The following is a 19,840-nucleotide window of genomic DNA, read 5'->3' as shown; positions in this document are numbered from 1 at the left end:
CTTAGGATTTGCAGCCCGGAAGAAACTTGCTTATCCTCACAAGGTTTATCTTCTTTCTTCTGTTGATTTCGGGAGGATCCTGATCAACCCCATCCCGTTTGGGCTTCTCGTTCGAGCACCTCTGACACACAAACACCTTTTCTGCCGCAAGCGCACCCGTCGGATGGCATCCGTACACGTGGCCTCAGTTCTTAACGCAACTTTTTTGCATATTCTTTTGCTGCCTCTCTTCTGTGCTGAAGGGGTTGGGATGAAGAATCCGGCTATAGGTACAGTTAGTGCTCGACTTACGACCGCATTTCAGCCCAAAATTTCTACTGCTAAGCGAGACATTGGTTAAGTGAGTTTTGTCCCATTTTACGACCTTTCTTGCCACAGTTGTTAAACTAGTAACACGGTTGTTGAGGGAATCTGGCTTCCCCATTAACTTTGTTCGTCAGAAGGCCACAAAAGAGGGGGGGGTGTCACGTGATCCCAGAACACTGCAACCATCATAAATAGGAGTCAGTGACCAAGCATCTGAATTCTGATCACGGGGCTGTTGCAACGGTCGTTAAGTGTGAAAATGGTCATAAGTCACTTTTTCCCCCAGTGTTGTTGTATCTTTGCTCACTAAACAAATGGTTTTAAATTGAGGACTACCCGCATTTCATAAAAATGCAACTCAGCCAGGTGGCAAGAAACTGGGAAGAAGCATTTCAACTCATTTCAAGAGTTTAATGAGCGCCTTACCCAGATGTCCCTTGAGTTAAGACCATTACCGTTGCAAGTCATGACGGTTATAAATGGGGTCAGTCCTATGACTGACCAGATTTTACAACCTTTTTTAGGGTGGTCATTAAAGGAAAGCTGCAGTCATTAAGCAAGCCAACGATTCCTAATGCATGCAGTTTTGCAGAAAACTGGAAGTGCCCGTTTGGGGCAAAATGGTCATAAAATGTGGGATGCTGCGAATGGCTGTAAATGCAGTCATGTTGCCAAGTGCCCAAAGTACGGATATGTCACGGGGAGGGGGGGGGCTGATGGTCAGAACTTCCAAACCTGGTTGTAACTTCCTTTTTTCCAGGCAAGCCGAACAGCCACTAAACAAATGGCCATAAATTGAGGCCTATCCATAACTGAGGCTGGGAAATTCTTCTAGCCATTTCTAAGTTTTTGTGGGTTTTTTTGCCCTGCCCATCCCAAAAACCTGCCTATGTGAGAGCGGGGGGGGGGGGGGCGGGCTGTCTCCCAAGGGGCAAGTACTTTGTGCTATTCTGGTCCCTGCTTTGCCAGTGTGTTCACAGCTCAGCAAGAACCGGGTGGCAGAGCCAGAATTGAGGATGAACAAGTGCGAACACAGCTTGAGGGAGAGGCTTTATCTAAAGCAATTCACACCTCATTCATCAGACAGTGCCACTGCTCCCAGTCTGGGTGGGCAGAGCCAAAGCTTGAAGGGACCGGCTTCATTTGTACCCCCACACCCCAGAGGGATCAGGGCAGGGCAGGTCACTTGATATTAATTTGCCTGCTTCGTTGCAGAACCAGGTGGCCGAGTTCCTAAAACACCAGTTCCTGGCAAAACCAGTTCCTGGCGAGAGCACACATTTATTTAAGGGAGATTATGAGTAACATCTACACCCAACCGCCGGGCAAGATGTCTTCAACAGTGCAGAAAGGGGATTTGGAGGTGAAAGGAGAGGAGGGGAGAAGAGTAAAAAGCTTATCAGCCCAACCAAAGAAGGGTTAAATTCCTGAAATTAGGAATTTTTTTGCAAACGAATCGCACCCACTCAGAAGAAGCCATTGTTGGCCGTAGAGCGCAAAAATCCAAATTAAACCCTCTATGGCCCATGGCAATGAAGGCTCAGCTTGAAAGCGTTCAGTGAAGGGAGCCCGTCACCTCTGTGGCTAATTGCTTCCGCCATTAAATTGCTCTGGCTGGGAGGAAGCGGTGTTTTTTTTCTTCTTCTTCTTCTTCCTAACGTTCAATCAGAACAGATCAGATAATCGCAAAGCCTCCGGTGGAAATTAGCGTTCAACTCACCAAGTTTGTTCCGAAGTCTATTCTGCATGCCAGGGTTCCTTACTCTTGGCAACTTGGGAGATGCGTGGACTTCGTCTCTCAGCTGCCTGAGGAATTGTGGGAGACAAAGTCCATCCATCTTTAAGTGGCTGAGATTGAGAAACGCAGCCTTTAAACTCGCTGCTGGTTTACCATAAAGGAGTCTCTCTCTTTTTTTTTTAAAGATATTTGTTGTTCAGTCGCTAAGTCAGAGTTCCCCAACATTTCGAGGTTGGTGGCCCACAGGGGGGGGAAAGAGGGGGGAAAGAAGAGATGGTTTTCTGGGGAGGGTGAATGCACGTGCACGCATACTGGCGCACGGAAACACCCATTGCTCACGTGAGTGGGGCTGTGAATGCCCGCGGGGGTGCTAGCATGAGTGGAGTTGCAAATGCCCACAATGCTCACGGTGACACTCGCATGAGTGGGGACACAAACACCCATGACACTCGCAGTGATGCTCGCGTGAGTGGGGCTGCGAACACCCGCAACGCTCACAGTGATGTTCATGTGACTGGGGCTATGAACACCCTTGATGCTCGCGTGAGTGGAGCTGTGCAGGTAGACACACCAGCCAGCCACTCATGTGGCCCAGTGGCCAATAGCACACAGCCCACAGGGTGGGGGCCCCTGCACTAACTTGTGCCCGACTCTTTGGAACCCCATGGACCACTTGTCCTCCACTGTCTCCTGGAGTTTACCCAAATTCATGTTCATTGAATCGATGACACTAACCATCTCCTCCTCTGGAGCCCTCGTTTCCTTTTGCCCTCCATCTTTCCCAACATCCGAGTCCTTTCCAAGGAGTCTTCTCCTCTCATGAGGCGGCCAAAGTATTCGAGCGTCAGCGTTAGTATCAGAATATGCCACAGGGCCCACAGGATGACTGTGTTGGCGGTCCAGCTCTTTCCTCTCAGCTGCCCTTTACATATTTATTGGGATATTGTTGTGTGTTGTGAACTGCCATTCACTGTCCAGAGTCACGATGTTGAGAGGGGCAGCCATATAAATTAAAATAAATAGAAATAATCTATATTTTGCTTCCCTGACTATACACCTTAGTTTACAGCCAGACCTCTACACAAAGCGCTAGTGTTCAATTGCGGAAATGTTAGATGACTACCTACAGGTAGTCCTCGACTTACGAGGACAACTGGGACCAGAATTTCTGCCACTAAGCAAGGCAGTTGCTAAATGATTCATGCCTGACTTTACAACAGTTGTCTGTCCCAGTTGTTCAGTTAAGTAAATTCTGTGCTCCTTCAGCAAATCTTGCTTTCCCCAATGACTTTGCTTTTCGGATGCCACCAGGGAAGATGCCAAATTGCAATCACGTGAGCCGAAGGCTGCAAACATTGTAAATGCATGTTGGTGCCAAGCACCCAAATTTTGATCCCAGGACTGTGGGCCTGCTACGACGGTCGTAAATGCAAAGGCCAGTTCTAAGCACATTTTTTTCAGTGCCATAGAAACTTCAGGCTGTCACTAAATGAACAGTTGTAAATCAAGGACTAACTGTACCAGACAATGTGGTGATTATTTTCCTGTTTTCCAAAGCACCTGAGGGCAGGACAAGAGGCAACGGATGGAAACTAATCAAGAAGAGATTCAACTTAGAACTCAGGAGAAATTTTCTGACAGGTGAAAACAATTAATCAGCGCCATTGCTTTCCTCCAGAAGCTGTGGGTGCTTCATCACTGGAGGCTTTTAAGAAGAGACTGGACAGCCACTTGTCTGGAATGGCATAGGGCAGGGGTGTCAAACTCAATTTCATTGAGGGCTGCATCAGCATTGCGGTTGCCCTCAGGGGGCTGGGTGGGCGTGGCCAGGGGGCATGGCCTACTGGGTGGGCGTGGGTAGAGTGCGTATGGCCTACTGGGTGGGTGTGGCCAGCTGTACATTGTTCCCATCAAGGGTGCCTATGGGGGCCTGGGCAGGAGTGGGACAGATCTGAGGGTCTCTGGCAGAAGGAGGGTCTCTGGGCCAGGGCCAAGGCAGCAGGGGCCGTTCCCTCACTGTTTCCAGGATGCCTTCATGGGCCGCATGAAACCACTTCGCGGGCCGGATCTGGCCCCCAGGCCTTGTGTTTGACATGTCTGGCTTAGGGTCTCCTGCTTGAGCAGGGGGCTGGACTAGAAGACCTCCAAGGCCCCTTCTAGCTCTATTCTGACTGATTATATACGACATCTTAGAAATGGGCAGCCAAAGGCTTCTGGAGATTTAGCACCAGGGGCATCCAACATGTCTGCTAGTTTCCTTTTAATTTTGCAGCAAAACAGAAGGGTGGGTGGGTGGAAATCTTTTACTGCCCATAGGCCAAGTCTGGGAGAAATACTGCAAGGGAATAAGAGTTTCCCCCCAAAAAAGAAAGAACATCGGTGGAAATTAAGACGTAAACATGCAAGGACGGCGGCTAAACCCTTCACCTTTGCAGCCAGGGGACTATTCCTATCTCCTGGGCAGTTGGGATGAGCGGGCCAACTGCTATTAAACAGTTCGCTGCACTCTGCAACCACCACCACCACCCCCACGCCGCCGCCACATCACACCACTGGAATATTTTTATTTTTAAAATCCACCTACCCAAACCTCAAATGCCAGGAGAAGAACCGATTATGCAGAATTAAATACATGTGCATCACCTTAATTAACTTGCATAATTAGTTCTGACTCTCTCTCTCTCTCTCTCTGACACCGAGGCTGGATCCGGGGAAGGGAAGGCAGCTAAGCAACACAACGCCACTCGGATCAGCCGAAAAGGAAGGCAAAGTTTGTTTGTTTTTGTTTGGGGGGGGTTTGTTTGTATTTTTGCAGCCCCCCCCCAAAAAAAACCCCAGCCAGGCCGTGCAGCGCAGCCTCCCCCCCGTCCTCACCCAAAAAGGTGACCTTGCGGGGGGGGACACCAGCCCCGCTTTCCTTGCCCCGCGCGGTCCCAAGCCCGTTCCGAGCCGGGTTTTTTTAATTCTTAATTTTCCTGAATGGAAGAAGGCGAGGAAGAGCAAGCTGCATGCTAAGGGAGCCGCGCCAGCGCCCTTTCCGCTGGGTCCTAGCGCCGGGAGGAGCCCTGCTTGAGAATCTGCTGGTGGGGGGGGTGGAAGCGGATGGGTTTGCTTCCCTGTCTGGGGGGGGCGGGGGGAACCCTCTGGGGCAGGGGTGGGAGGCTCAGGGATTTGATAACTGGGAAGGGGGGAGGGAGAGATTCGGAAGACAGAACAAGAGAGTTGGAAGGGACCTTGAAGGTCTTCTAGTCCAGCCCTCAGTGCTCCTACCTACATCGTTCCCAACAAATAGCTGTCCAATCTCTTCTTAAAAACCTCCGGTAACGGAGCACACACAACTTCTGAAGGGAAGCCGTGGTCAAGGTAGGTGCAGTTCCTAAGACACACACACACACACACACACACACACACACACACACACACACACGCTTCGCATAAACTTAGGTGATGCAGGAGCCAGCGCTGTGCTGCTTCGCAAGGCTAATTTTCATCCAAGGGGGGGGGGGGTCAGGTTCTCTCTCCCTCCATCTCCTTCTCTAATTTCCTACAACAGCCCTGCGAGGTAGATTCAGCAGAAAGAAAGCTACCTATCTAACAAATATCCTGATTTGGCCTACCTGGCGTAAACCCTGCCAATTCTCACACGTTCACAGCAGATGGTCTCCCCCCTCCCCCGCCAAGAATTAGCAGATAGTAACAACAGAGTTGATAGGGACCTTAGAGGTCATCCAGTCTAACCCCCTGCTCTTGCAAGAGACCTATACTTTTTCTGATAAATGGCTATCCAGTCTCTTCTTAAAAGCCTCCAGTGATGGAGCACCCACAGCTTTTGGAGGCAGCTTGTTCCACTGATTAAATGTTCTCGCTGTCAAGAAATTTCTCCTTAGTTCCAGGTTGCTTCTCTCCTTGGATAGTTTCCATCCGTTGCTTCTTGTTCTGCCTTCAGGGGCTTTAGAGAATACGATGACCCCTTTATGATAGCCCTTCAAATACTGGAAGACTGCTATCATGTCACCCCGTCCTTCTTTTCATTAAACCAGGTATACCCAATCGTTCCTGCAATCGTTCTTCGTATGTTTTAGCTTATTGGCCCCTGATCATCATTGTTGCTCTTCTCTGATCTTGGCCTAGACCCCATCCCCAAATGCTGATGCCCAGGAGTCCCCAAGCAGCTCACAGAGATTATTCTGCATTCACATACAGCACTAACGCACAACAGCCTTGTGGTTTATTTATGATCCTAGTTTGTTGAACAATCCATGCTGGCTTGATACACACCTAAACCCAGACTCAAGAGTTTATGCATGCACAAGAGCCGATTCCCACATCTGGCTTAGCTAAATCCAAAAACAGACATTCTTGGCCAGGCCCAGAAGGTGAATCCGATGTTTACCTCCTTAAGGAATCCTTGGTTAAAGAGTAGCAGGCTAATTAGGGACAACACAGCCCATAAAACTGGTGGGGAAAATGCATGGCATGCAAAAGGCCGCACAGGCATTCTCCTGGCCCTTTCCCCCCCCCCCACCACCACCACCATCCTTAATTTCTTTCACAAAGGGAAAGACTGATTTTGCCTTCAAAGCTCTCACCCCAGCCAACTGATTTCTACTGGGAAAACCAAACCAAGATTTTTGATTTGAGACAGAAGCTTGCTGATTTCTGGACTGTATTTTTTTGTGCAAAGCAACAGCAGAAAGCACAATAACCTGTTCGCCATCCCAGCGCCATCAGACATGATCCTGGTACCACAGCCCAATCCTCCTGCCCCTCCGTAAACAGGCTCAGCTTGACCTCATGCACACGAGGTGCAGACCACCCACCCACTTCTCTTGGCTGGTGCACACAAGGGAGTTGCCAAAGTACTGGAGAAGTACAGCCTCTGGCAAACTCTCTTAGCATTCTCCATGTGGAAGAAAACGCCCTGGAGGCTTTTTGCCAGGGTCTCAAACTAAATTAAAAGTGACAGATTCCTGATTTCTTCCTTCTTCTTCTTTTTTTTTTTATTAAAGAGAGACCTACGCTTTAGGATACTGAAAGTAAGGAGCCGTGTTAAGGAACAAAAGAGGCTTTGCATAAATGAGGGGTCCCAAACTATCTCCTCTATGCAGGTCCTCGACATATGAGCACAGAAATTTCTGTTGCTAAGCAGGACAGTTGTTAAGTGACTTTCACCCCATTCTTTTCTTGCCACACTTGTTAAGGGAACCCCTACAGTTAGTAAGATGGTTGTTAAGTGAATCTGGCTTCCCCGTTGACTTTGCTTATCAGAAGATCGCAAAGGGAATCACGTGATTCTGGGGTATTTTCCACCGGACTTAAATATGAACCAATTGCCAGGCATCCGAATTTGGATCACGTAACTGTCGGGATGCCGCAACAGTTGTAAATGTGAAAAATTAATACAAAAGCTAATACAATCCTGGGAGGACATAGAATCAAGATCACACAAAGTATTAGTACCGCTTCATGAAACCCTAGTAAGACCACACCTGGAATACTGCAACCAATTTTGGTCACCATCCTACAAAAAAAAAAAAAGATGTTGAAACCATTGAGAGAAGAGCAACTAAGATGATCAAAGGCCTGGAGATTAAAACATACGAAAAATGGCTGGCAGGACTTGGGTTTGGCTAGTCTAAAGAAAAGAAGAAACAGGGGAGACATGATAGCAGTATTCCGGTATTTGAGGGGCTGCCACAAAGAAGAGGGGAGTCAAATTATTCTCCAAAGCGCCAGAGGGGAGGACAAGAAACAACGGTTGGAAGCTGACCAAAGAGAGAAGCAACCTGGAATTAAGGAGAAACTTCCTGACAGTGAGGACAAATAACCAGTGAAACAGCTTGCTTCAGAAATCGTGGGTGCTCCATCATTGGAGGTTTTTAAGAAGAGGCTAGACAGTCACTTGTCTGAGATGGTATAGGACCGTTCTCCTGCTTGAGCAGGGGGCTGGACTAGAAGACCTCCAAGGTCCCTTCCAGCTCTATTCTATTCTATTCTATTCTATTCTATTCTATTCTATTCTATACTATTCTATACTATATTTCTATTCTATTCTATTCTATTCTATTCTATATTTCTATTCTATTCTGTATTTCTATTCTATTCTATTCTATATTTCTATTCTATTCTATTCTATATTTCTATTCTATTCTATTCTATATTTCTATTCTATTCTATATTTCTATTCTATTCTGTATTTCTATTCTATTCTATTCTATATTTCTATTCTGTTCTGTATTTCTATTCTATTCACGGCAATGTCACTTTTTAAATTGCTGCTGTTGCTTTGAACAGTCACTAAACAAATGACTGTAAGTCAAGGACTACCTGTGCATACCCAGCCCCCCCCCTGCAAATCTCTTCCTGCCCCCAGGAGTTTTTTCTCCCAGTCTGCAGCTGAATGGAGAGCAATCCTGATCAAGAGCAGCTTCAGCTCCACTTTGTGCAAGATTCCAGCAAGTGCAGATGCTCCAGATGTCCAATTGCCACCCAAAACAATTTGGGCCTCGGTTTGGAAGAAAGGGGCTGAAGTGCACAACGCCACTGCAGGACTGGGGTTATGATCAGAAGCCGCCTCCTTCAAAGACAAGACTTGGGAGTCTAGATTCTTATTGCAAGGTCCCTTTTTTCATCTGAAAACAGAATTACCATCTTTCCCCAAAAATAAGACAGGGTCTCATATTAATTTTTGCTCCAAAAAACGCACCAGGGCTTATTTTCCAGTTAGGGCTTATATTTGGGGGAATACGGTACTAAATGCGTCCATCTGGCTGACAATCTTAACCGGGGCTTATTTTTGGGGTGGGGCTGATATTTTGAGTGTCCTGAAAAATCACGCTAGGGCTTATATTCCGGTTAGGTCTTATTTTCGGGAAAACAGGGGTAGCTGCCCCCGCAAACAGCAGTTATCTTCCTCCACCACCCCTAACTTCAGCAAGATTCGAGGAGATTCATGAAAGACACCTGTGTGTTGTACAGGTAGTCCTCAATTTGCAACTATTCATTTAGCGACCATTCGAAGTTACAATGGCCCTGAAAACAATGACTGATACCCAGTCCTCGTACTTACAACTGTTGCAGCATCACCATGGTCACCTGATCAAAATTTGGATGCTTGGCAACCGGCTCGTATTCACAATTATTTGCAGCATCCCGGGGTCATGTGATCACCGTTTGCAATCTTCCCAGCCAGCTTCAGCCAAGCCAAGCCAAGCCAAAGGGGGAACTGGACTTGCTTAAGAACCGCACGATCCACTTAACAACCATAACAAATAAGTTGACTCCCTTAGCAACCGCCTTGTTTAGCAATGGAAATTCTGATCCCAGTGGTCGTAAGCTGAGGACTACCTGCAAAGCTAACATACGGGCCCAGCCCAGCCGGGAGGTTTCCAGTTTTCATCTCCCATTTCAGAATCAAGTCCCCATCCTCCCTTTCTCCAAAACAAAGATAGTTGCCCCATAACAAAGGGCTATCTTCCCCCCCATCCCCCACCCCTGTGACTTAGCAGGGTGCAAGCAAATTGCTTTTTTGCTCAGAGCCCTGCACAGTGCAAATCAACCCCTCCTAGCACACATATAGATACACCACAAAAACCAATCAAGGAACAAGAACACACGCATAAAGAAATTGCCATTTGAAGCTAAAATCCTCCGTGATTGCCAAATTGCAGATCGCTCTTTTGAATTCGCCATCTGCAACTGGCAGTGTGCTTTTTTTCTCTCTCCCCCAACCCCCAAATGGGAAGAAAACGTCACTCTCCTGTTCGTTTTCTGCTTTCCAAGGCAAGTGGTGTTTGTATGTTTCAAAAGGGTAGCAAAATCCTAGGCCAGTGTTTCTCAATCTTAGCAATTTAAGAAATCTGGACTTCAACTCCCAGAATTCCCCAGCCAGCATTGCTGGCTGGGGAATTCTGGGAGCTGAAGTCCTGATGTCTTAAAGTTGTCCAACTTGAAAAACAGTCTCCTAGGTCGCTGGTTAAAGGTAAAGGTAAAGGTTCCCCCGCACATGTGTGCTAGTCGTTTCCAACTCTAGGGGCCGGTGCTCATCTCCGTTTCAAAGCCGAAGAGCCAGCGCTTGTCCGAGGACGTCTCTGTGGTGATGTGGCCGGCATGACTAGACACCAAAGGCGCACGGAACGCTGTTACCTTCCCACCATAGTGGTGCCTATTTTTCTACTTGCATTTTTACGTGCTTTCGAACTGCTAGGTTGGCAGAAGCTGGGACGAGTAACAGGTGCTCACTCTGCTACGCGGCACTCGGGATTCGACCCGCCAAACTGCCGACCTTCTGATCGACAAGCTCAGTGTCCTAACCCACTGAGCCACCGCGTCCCTTAGGTCGCTGGTTAGGACATCATTAAAAAAAATGCCCCAATAGCTGCAAAACACTCCTTCACACGTTCAAGCTGCGTGAGCATTTCGTTGCATTTAGCTATGGCATGACAAGATTCCACACACACCGTGTACAGCCACCCCTTAATTCAGAGGACTCAGCAGTCCACACTCAAGATGCAATTTATCAAGAGGACAAGTTGTAGAGATCACATTAAAAGAAGAAGAAGAAGAAGAAGAAGAAGAAGAAGAAGAAGAAGAAGAAGAAGAAGAAGAAGAAGAAGAAGAAGAAGAAGAAGAAGAAGAAGAAGAAGAAGAAGAAGAAGAAGAAGAAGAAGAAGAAGAAGAAGCCAATCGGATCAAGCTTTTCAAGGCATAGAGGGAGTGTGGTGAAAACTCCTGTCTTCCCTGGGACTCTGCAAAATGCAAAAGTTTACGGAACTTTGATTATGGGTGTTCTACACATTCTCTGTTTTTCTCTTCATTTCTCTATTTATTTATTTTTTTAAAAAAAAATCTTTCGCCTGCTTAAAAGAGGAAAGGGATCTGCAAGCCCAAGGTGACCTGCATTGCCCTCCCTCTGACATATTTTAATTGTTTGTTGTTTTTAACCATTTAATCCTGATTGACTCTTGATGACTATATAGGCAAGAGTCTATACATGCTACCCTGTCAATTACAGCATCTTTCAATTGTATGTTCAACTTTACATCAGATTTGGTGCTATGCAGCCAGCGTGTTTTTTTGCTTGCCCTTTCTTCTTGTTCCACTGACCATTCCTAGCATCATTGCCTTCTCCAACGAATTCGCGCGCATAACATGGCCCAAGTAAATCAGACATAGTCTTTATGATTTTAGCTTCCGGTGATGTAGAACAAAAAATAACAGAGATGGAAGGGACCTTGGAGGTCTTCTAGTCCAACCCCCTGCTCAAGCAGGAGACCCTACACCAGGGGTCTTCAAACTTGGCCCTTTTATGACTTGCAGACTTCAACTCCCAGAATTCCTCAGCCAGGCACGCTGAATTCTGGGAGTTGAAGTCCACAAGTCATAAAAGGGCCAAGTTAGGAAATTTCTCCTTAGTTCTCGGTTGCTTCTCTCCTTGTTTATTTGCCAGCCATTGTTTTTTGCCCTGCCTTCAGATGCTTTGGAGAATAAATTGACCCCCTCCTCTTTGTGGCAGCCCCTCAACTATTGGAACACTGCTGTCGTGTAGTCTGCTTTTATACCATTTAACACCCCTCTGTTAGTTACTCTGGCTGTCCGTGGTATATGCAGTAATTTACGCCAGCACTACAGTTCAAAGTCGTCAATTCTTCAGTCGGATTTCTTATTATCAATATAATAAAGGCAATGCAGAGGGAGGAAAGGGCAGATGGCACATTCTTCAGGGTTTCTGTCTACGCTCGACATGTTCCAAGCTAGCACTAGAGTTGAGCTCTGGCAAAAGTTAGCCTAGTGGAAAATCTGTTTCCCTTCCACCAAATATGCCACCCTCGCAATTACCAAAAAGAGCAAGGGCAAGCAGGATGAAATGGGGGGGGGGGGGAGAGGAAACACTTGCTGCATTCCAGTCACTTATTTTATGCATTTAAAAAAAACCAGCAAAAAAAGCTCTTGCGACAATTAATTCTGGCATCAAACAGAGGAAGTGTTTTGTAAGCATATTTGCATAAAAGGGTTCAGTCGCTGTCTTTAGACTCTCTTCACCACCACCCCCTTTTTTTTGCAGGAGGGCTGTTTTTCTCTTACACACACACACACACACACACAGAGAGAGAGAGAGAGAGAGAGAGAGAGAGTGTTCTCTTTGGATACAGACCTGGGAGTGTGCTCCCACAGTGTGGGGGTCTCATGCACCGGGCTGGGTGTTCTAATGCGCATATTAATGAGCAATTACAGGGGAAGAGGAAGGAAACCAAGCCTGCCTTTTCAGCAGTAGCCAAATGGCAAATCCTACACAATGCTCCGAAGTTCTCAATTTCTCAGGTATCTCTCAATCCCAGCCCTCTTTTTCAGAGTTCCGGTGCTGAATGAAAGTTGTCAAAATGTGGATCACTGCTCATTTTGAAGAAACTTCAAGGACCTTTATTTCAGAGTTACTGCCCCTTACACCAGATGCTCATAAATCTATATAGATAGAACATAGCTCTCTTTTCTTTCTTTCTTCCTTTTCTCTCCTCAAGGCTATGTTAAAAAAAAAATAATAATAACGGCTGTCTTATTTCAAACCTTGCTTTTCTAGAAAGCCTCTTATTCTGAAAGTATTCAGCCGACGAGCCTGGTTGCCAGAGAACGGAAAGACAGAGAAAAGAAGGCCAACAGACTAGGTCCCTTGCTTTGCAAACAGAAATAGAAATGGCAAACACGGCGCTTCTAAGCATGTGCAGAATGTCTTGTTCTGACGAGCAACCTCACGTGCCTCTTTTTCTAGAGAGAAAATGGCTTCCACGTCTAAGGATGCAACATTTTAGAGCCAGTTTGGTCTAACGGTTAAGACTCCAGGCTAAAAAAACCAGGAGATGGTGAGTTCTAGACCTGCCTTAGGCGTGAAAGCCAGCAAGAGGACTTTGGGCCAATTAGGAGGAGACTGTGAGTTCTAGTCCCACCCTCGGCATGGAAGATGGCTAGATGACTTTGGACCAATCCCCAGGAGACAGTGAGTTCTAGTGGCGCCTTAGTCAAAAAGTCAGCTGGGGGACTTTGGGCCAGCCCCTCTGTCTCACCCCAACCCACCTCACAGGGTTGTTGTTGTAGGTGAGGAGAGGGAGTATTATGCATGTTTAAAAGCATCTAATGAGGCTAGGAGCCCCAAGGCCTTGTACAAACTCAAGGACTCTAGACGGTTCCTTCCAAACTCTAGAATCGCAAGAGTCTCTAATTAGCATTGCCACCCATCAAAAGGCTGACTTGAAGACACTTTCCTGCCATTCCTTTGATCCCCGGTGCCCACACCCTCGTTTCAGTTCTGCGGCCGAAATGAAGAGTAAAGTAGGGTAGGGTAGGGTAGGGTAGGGTAGGGAAGGGAAGGGAAGAGAAGGGAAGGGAAGGGAAGGGAGGGGAAGGAGCGGTGGAGAAGGAGGAGGGACAGAAACACACTCTCCCCTCCCTGACCTAGAAAGTAGATTTAGTCCAGCTATTGATTAAAGCAGAATGCAATTACCCAGTGCAGGGACCTGCTGCCTCTGATAAGGAACAGAAGAGAGTCCGTTGCAAAGTCACAAAATTAAAGTCAAGACCAGTTCCATTTTCTTTGCAGCCAGATTCTCACCCCTCCTCTCCACCTCTATCACAGGTACTTTCGGCTATCGCTTCCCCTGCTGGCTGAGCATCACTCCCTCATGTGCCAGCCCATCGAACACCGACCGTATCTCCCATCTCAGCTGAGCAAACCCTTTCATTTAGCAGCCACAGCTTCTGCCTTTCAAATGTCCTTCTCTGCTTCAAAACTTGTGGCTCTCTCTCTCTCTCTCTCTCTCTCTCTCTCTCTCTCTCTCTCTCTCTCTCTCTCTCTCTCTCTCCTAAAAAAGCTTCTGTCCCGATTTTATTTTTTAAACCAAGCAATGGGAGACACAGAGGGAACATCCAACAGTTTTATTTTGAGCGACTCACCCATGTACAGCATTCACACTTTTTTTTTCTGCTGCTTTTTCAGCCCAAATGAAAAAGCAACGTGAGGCCTGAAGCACTAGCTTGGAATAAATAAATAAATAAATAAATAAATAAATAAATAAATAAATAAATAAATAAATAAATAAATAAATAAATAAATAAATAAATAAATAAATAAATAAATAATGGGGCTTTTTAGGTCTGCCCTGACGATAATAAAAGGTGTCAACAAAAGCAGAACGGAACATTTGGCTGAAATGGAACTGGAACTCTGCAAGGCTGCTCTGTCCTGGGGAAGGGAGAATAGGAGTCCAGGCTCCCCGGAAAGGCTACCGTATATTTGGTTCTCACTCGATCAGCAATTTTGGATGTTTTCCACCAAAAAAGCTTGTCCTACCTCGGCAGTCCACATTTACTGAGGGCAAGTCTCCCAGGGATTTAATTCGCTTTAACAGGCTTATCCCAAAACTAATAAAATGCACACGTATCTTTAATAAGAACATTTAATAGTTTTTAAGTTCACTTTCCTAAACATGTATTTCATCGTAAAGCTCGGAGCCATACTAGGAAATGATGCCTGAACAGTTTTGCAAAATACCAAAGCTCGGACACATCCACAAAACTATTAAGAAAAGTTGGACACACAGACACATACACCCATATAGGTAGTTTTAGGTAGTTTTCAGGTTGGGTAATTGGTTTATTTCATCACCATATTAAAATGGGCAGAGACAGTGAAAGAGTTGCATACAGAGGACAGACATCTCGGCTATTGTGGCTTGCTCTTCAGCTGGAATGACCAAGAAATATATTTATTTCATCACCATATTAAAATGGGCAGAGACAGTGAAAGAGTTGCATGCAGAGGGCATCTCGGCTGTTGTGGCTTGCTCTTCAGCTGGAATGACCAAGAAATATATTTATTTCATCACCATATTAAAATGGGCAGAGACAGTGAAAGAGTTGCATGCAGAGGACAGACATCTCAGCTATTGTGACTTACTCTTCAGCTGGAATGACTTCCAGCTGAAGAGCAAGCCACAATAGCCGAGATGCCCTCTTGCATGCAACTCTTTCACTGTCTCTGCCCATTTTAATATGGTGATGAAATAAACCAATTACCCAAGCTGAAAACTACCTAACCAGCTGATAGAAACTCGGAAGGAGAGCATGTAAAGGTCACCCGCGCACACTTGCAAACACGAAGCCCGCCTTCCAGCCCCATTTGCCTCCTGCCACACGCAATTTCTCCCTTTGCTGGCCTGCCTTATAATTGCATCCTTGAGCAGTGAAGGACAGAGAGGTGGACCGCTTTGCAAGGAAAGATCACCGCCAAATGGGGAGGGGGGGCCTCCAGAAGGCACACACCTGACAGGATCCTCAAAGTGCACCGGAACTTCTGCCCGAACAAAAGCTGACCTCTGCCAAAGAGAAGCCAGCGGTCCATTGATTGATTGATTGATTTGAGAGGTTCGGCCACTTAACAAGTAAAGTTCAGCCCTCTCTGGTAAAAGCTGGGGATTGTGACCTTTTCTGCGAATCCCACCCACCTGGAAGGAGATGAAAGGCCTTCTCCTGGCTCGGCTGGCAGCAAGAGACACCCTCGACAAGGCCATTAAACTTAAAATATTTAAAAAACGGGAACCTTTCCAACTGGAATCAAAGGGACACAATTCAAAACTGACCAGGCTGCTCCCCCATATCGAAATGTCTTTTCACTTGTCTTCTTTCTCCGCCCCCGCCCCCCCAGCCCCAAATTTTACTTTGCCCCCCCCCCAGCTTTGTTCTCTTCCTGTCAACCACCCCCACCCTCCTTCCCTGTGCTTGCTGCATCAGATGGGAATTGATACCCAGGATGGGAGAGAGGGGGGGTGGGAAAGAAGTGTGTGGTTTTGAAACGCCATTTTTGCTTGTACAAATTCTCCCCACTGATCAGAGCCACGTTCGGGAAGGTCGGTAGGGAGAGGGGGGGCTTCAGCGCTCAGGCTGCCTCCTGGCCTTGCAGGGGAGACAGGAGGGGGAGAGCGGGGGGGGGGGAAGGAAGGGGGAAGGATGTGAAAATGTGACAAAGGACGATCGACTTAGAAGCGGACGGGGATTGGAGGCTGGCCCCCTTCACACATGCTTTGCCTTCTAACAGTACAACTCGTGGCACCCCCCGGCTGCTGCCAGAGAAGAACGAGGGCAAAAGGAAAAGAAAGGAAGGGAGGGGGGAAACGGCGTTGGGGGGGCAAAGAGGAAAGAGAGAGAGAGAGAGATGATGTAGCTATTTAGCTGCCTTTTTTTAGCACCGCGATCCATCCGAGCGAGCCGGATGCAAAAAAATAAAAAATAAATAAATAAAAATCCAGCCCGAGCCGAACAATTAGACGCGGCACTCGCGAACAAAAGGAAGCGACCACCAGCCCCGTCTTCTTTCCCCAACAGGCACCAGGAGCAGCAGCATCATCCGAGTTGAACACAGAAACGGATCGACCAGGAGAAAAAAAAAAGTGGGGGGCTTCAGAAATTGTGAGGATTCCCCCCCCCACACACACACAGAGACACTTCCACTCCGCAACAGGAGCAAGCAGCACGGAAATCCAGACGCCCCCCCCCTCTCCCCGAAATCTAATTTAGGAGTTGAAAGGAGGGAACAATCTCTGGGGGGGGAGGGGGGAGAGGTTTCCAATGCTTTTTTTTCCCCCTCCACTCTCGGGCATCGTCTGGCGGACCAGAGAAACCCCCTTCCCCCACCCACCCACCCAAAAAAGGGACCCCGAAGCTATCCACGGCTGGCCGGACTGAGCGGGAACGGGACACACGCGCGCGCACACACACACACACACACACACACAAGAGAGAGACACACAACGACCCGCTCTCTCCGTCTAACAAAGCCCCGCCGGCAGCTCAGCTCAGCGCAGCGCAGCGCGGCCCCTGCAGCGCGGCCCGGCAAAGCGAGCGAGCGAGCGAACGGGCGGGCGGGCGGATGGGCGCTCCGTCATTGTCCGTTCCCCTTGGCGGCTGCAGCGGGCGCGGGGAGCGTTCGGGTCACCCGAGGCGGGCGAGAAAGAAGGGGGCGCGGGGCCGGGGAGGGGGAGAGCGCGAGAACCTCGGCCAGGGAAGGCGGCGGCGGCCCCCGGGGAAAGGATGGCACGCTGGCTCCAGCAGCGCTCCCTGCCCGGCTGGGTCGGACCGAACCGAACCGGAGGGCAGCAGAGACGAGCCACGCCATGCCGGGAAGAAGCCCGGCTCGGCTCTACCCCGCTCCCGGTTGGCCCTTTGAAGCTTCCCGGTTAGTCGCAGAGGACAAGCGGGCGAGGTTGGGAGGGAAGCGGCGCAAGGCACCCGGGGAGGAGGCGAGGCAGAAGGGGAGGGCGAGAGACCAAGCCGCCTCTCCGCTCGCTCGCTCGCTCGCCCGGCCGCCGCCGCCGCGCTTACCTCGGCCCGCCAGGCACAGCAGCAAAAAGCCCGCCGCGGCCGCCCAGGGCGAGTGCCTGCAGCTCCGCGCCGACCGCATCCTGCCGCGCTCCCTTCTGCCGCCTCGCGCTCCCCGCTCGCCGGCTCCGCACCTGCACTCCGGCTCCCCCGGCGTTAATCTATGCTAATGAGATGCGAGCGGGGGAGGGGGCGGGGGCGGGGCCTGCGGAAAGAAGGGGGAGGCAACTGTTTACAACTCCCATGCGGGAGAGGGAGGAGGGCGGGGGGAAGGAGGGAGGAGAGGGCCCGAAGGGAGGGGCTTTAAAGGGAGCGGGGGGGGGAGGTGGGCTTTCTTCCCACCCCCCCACCTTTGGCGTGGGAGGGGACTCCCCCGAGGATTAGCAGCCAGCCTGGCAATTATAGGAACTTTGGGAGGGGCGGGGTGGAGGGGGTTATTATTTTATTTTTTTTATGATTTTTTTAATGGTTTTTCTTTTATTTCTTTTAATGTATTTTTAGTATCTGTAAGCTGCCTAGAGTCGCTGAGAGGCAGGAGGCGGATATATAAATTATCTTAAATTAAATACATACATGCATACATACATACATACATACATACATACAAGAGCCTTGGTGGAGCAGTGGGCTGATGCCTCCTTAAGTAGCACCAGCTGCCTGCAATTAGTGCAGGTTCGAGTCCCACCAGGCTCAAGGTTGACTCAGCCTTCCATCCTTATGAGGAAGGTAAAATGAGGACCCAGATTGTTGGGGGCAATAAGCTGACTTTGTAATAATGCCGCTTGGGGTGTGTGTGTGTGAAAGCCCTAACAAGCAGGCATATACATAGAATGAAGGCTACTGCTAAGCTTGTAAGCCGCCCTGAGTCTTCGGAGAAGGGCGGGATATAAATGTAATAAAAATAAAAATAAATAAAAAAATACATACATACATACATACATACATACACACAGTGCTTTTTTTGTAAAAGAAAAAGGTGCCGGAACTCACACATGTCATACAACCCGCCTTGCCTACCCTACAAGGTTCCATCCAAAAAAGGTGCCAGAACTCCGTTCTGAGCGTTCTATGAGAAAAAAAGCCCTGCATACACACATAAACAAACGTTTTTTCCTTTAAAAATAAAATAAAATAAAATTTGTTCTGCTGATGAGCCACACAAGCCCCAGTCGGGGCCGTTCCCCAAAAGCGCTATCGTTCCCTAAATCAGCCTAAAAAGAGCGTAAGGTTAAAGGTAAAGGTTTCCCCGCACATGCGTGCTAGTCGTTTCCGACTCTAGGGGCCGGTGCTCATCTCCGTTTCAAAGCCAAAGAGCCAGCGCTTGTCCGAGGACGTCTCCGTGGTCATGTGGCCGGCATGACTAGACGCCAAAGGCGCACGGAACGCTGTTACCTTCCCACCGTAGTGGTCCCTATTTTTCTACTTGCGTTTTTACGTGCTTTCGAACTGCTAGGTTGGCAGAAGCTGGGACGAGTAACAGGCGCTCACTCTGTTACGCAGCACTCGGGATTCGACCCGCCAAACTGCCGACCTTCAGATCGACAAGCTCAGCGTCCTAACCCACTGAGCCACCGCGTCCCCTATAAAAAGAGCGTGCTTCTTATTAAATTAGGCTATTGTTTGGGTTCTTATCGTTGCTCTTACTGTTATTATTTACCATGCCGGTATGTCACTAAAATTAATATTCCTGCTCTGTTGGAGATTGCAGATCGCAAGAAAGATGAGCAGTAAATTAAAGGTACATTAAGGGTGTTAAAAATGGTAAAATACCCACTGAAAAGCAGTGCATATTTCACGTGGCATAGAGGAATATGCTCCTGGGAACCGTCTTTCAGGATTGCCAGACGTGTAATTCTTGATGAGGTGTCTTTTTTAAAAAAAATTTTTAAAAATACCAGTTTTTCCTTGACAAAATGCAAAGCTAATGGCTTTTGCATTCTCTCTCCATTAACAATGGACTGGGCTCTATTTTTACACAATGAAACTCTAGAAATGGCACATAAGTGTCCGCCTCTTCACAATCCATCAAGCAAAGTTATACTCTTGAAAGCAAAGTTATACACTCCAGTCCCATTTTTCAATGAGGAAAAATGATTCTCCCATTTCGTCAAATACTTACTGGCTCCTGTTTGTGGACACATCCAGATTGTGTTAGGGAAAAGCTGTGCACGACGGGTTGGATTGCCAGACCATATCTATTACTTTTCTTTTTAAAAAATCAGCACTTTCCCTGCAAAAAAAGAGAACAATGAAAATAGTCCATAACAACTTCCCTCTATTGCCTCAGCTTTATTGCTTTTCATTTCTTCTTAAATACGTTTGTTTTAAATGTGAACAATTTGTTTTACATTCTTGCTATGCAAAAGGGGGCTTCACTCTAACCTGATTTACCCATTAAGCCACAACGCGTAATTTTTTTGGTTTTATTATATT

General features: G+C 47.8%; 1 protein-coding gene across 1 annotated transcript in view; it reads right to left on the bottom strand.

Annotated features, from left to right (window-relative positions):
• Positions 1-18,604, bottom strand: part of CADM4 (cell adhesion molecule 4) — a 136,181-nt gene extending 117,577 nt beyond the window's left edge. The window contains exon 1 of the mRNA XM_081334973.1: positions 17,411-18,604. Within this exon, the coding sequence (XP_081191099.1) occupies positions 17,411-17,489 (79 nt within the window). The 5' untranslated portion in view covers positions 17,490-18,604. The remainder of the gene's footprint in view (positions 1-17,410) is intronic.
• Positions 18,605-19,840: the final 1,236 nt, after the last annotated feature.

This window comes from Vipera berus (genome assembly GCF_964194415.1).
Source record: "Vipera berus genome assembly, chromosome: 9".
NCBI lineage: Eukaryota > Metazoa > Chordata > Lepidosauria > Squamata > Viperidae > Vipera > Vipera berus.
Note: the sequence above shows the minus strand (reverse complement) of the source record. Positions and strands in the feature narration are given on the sequence as shown.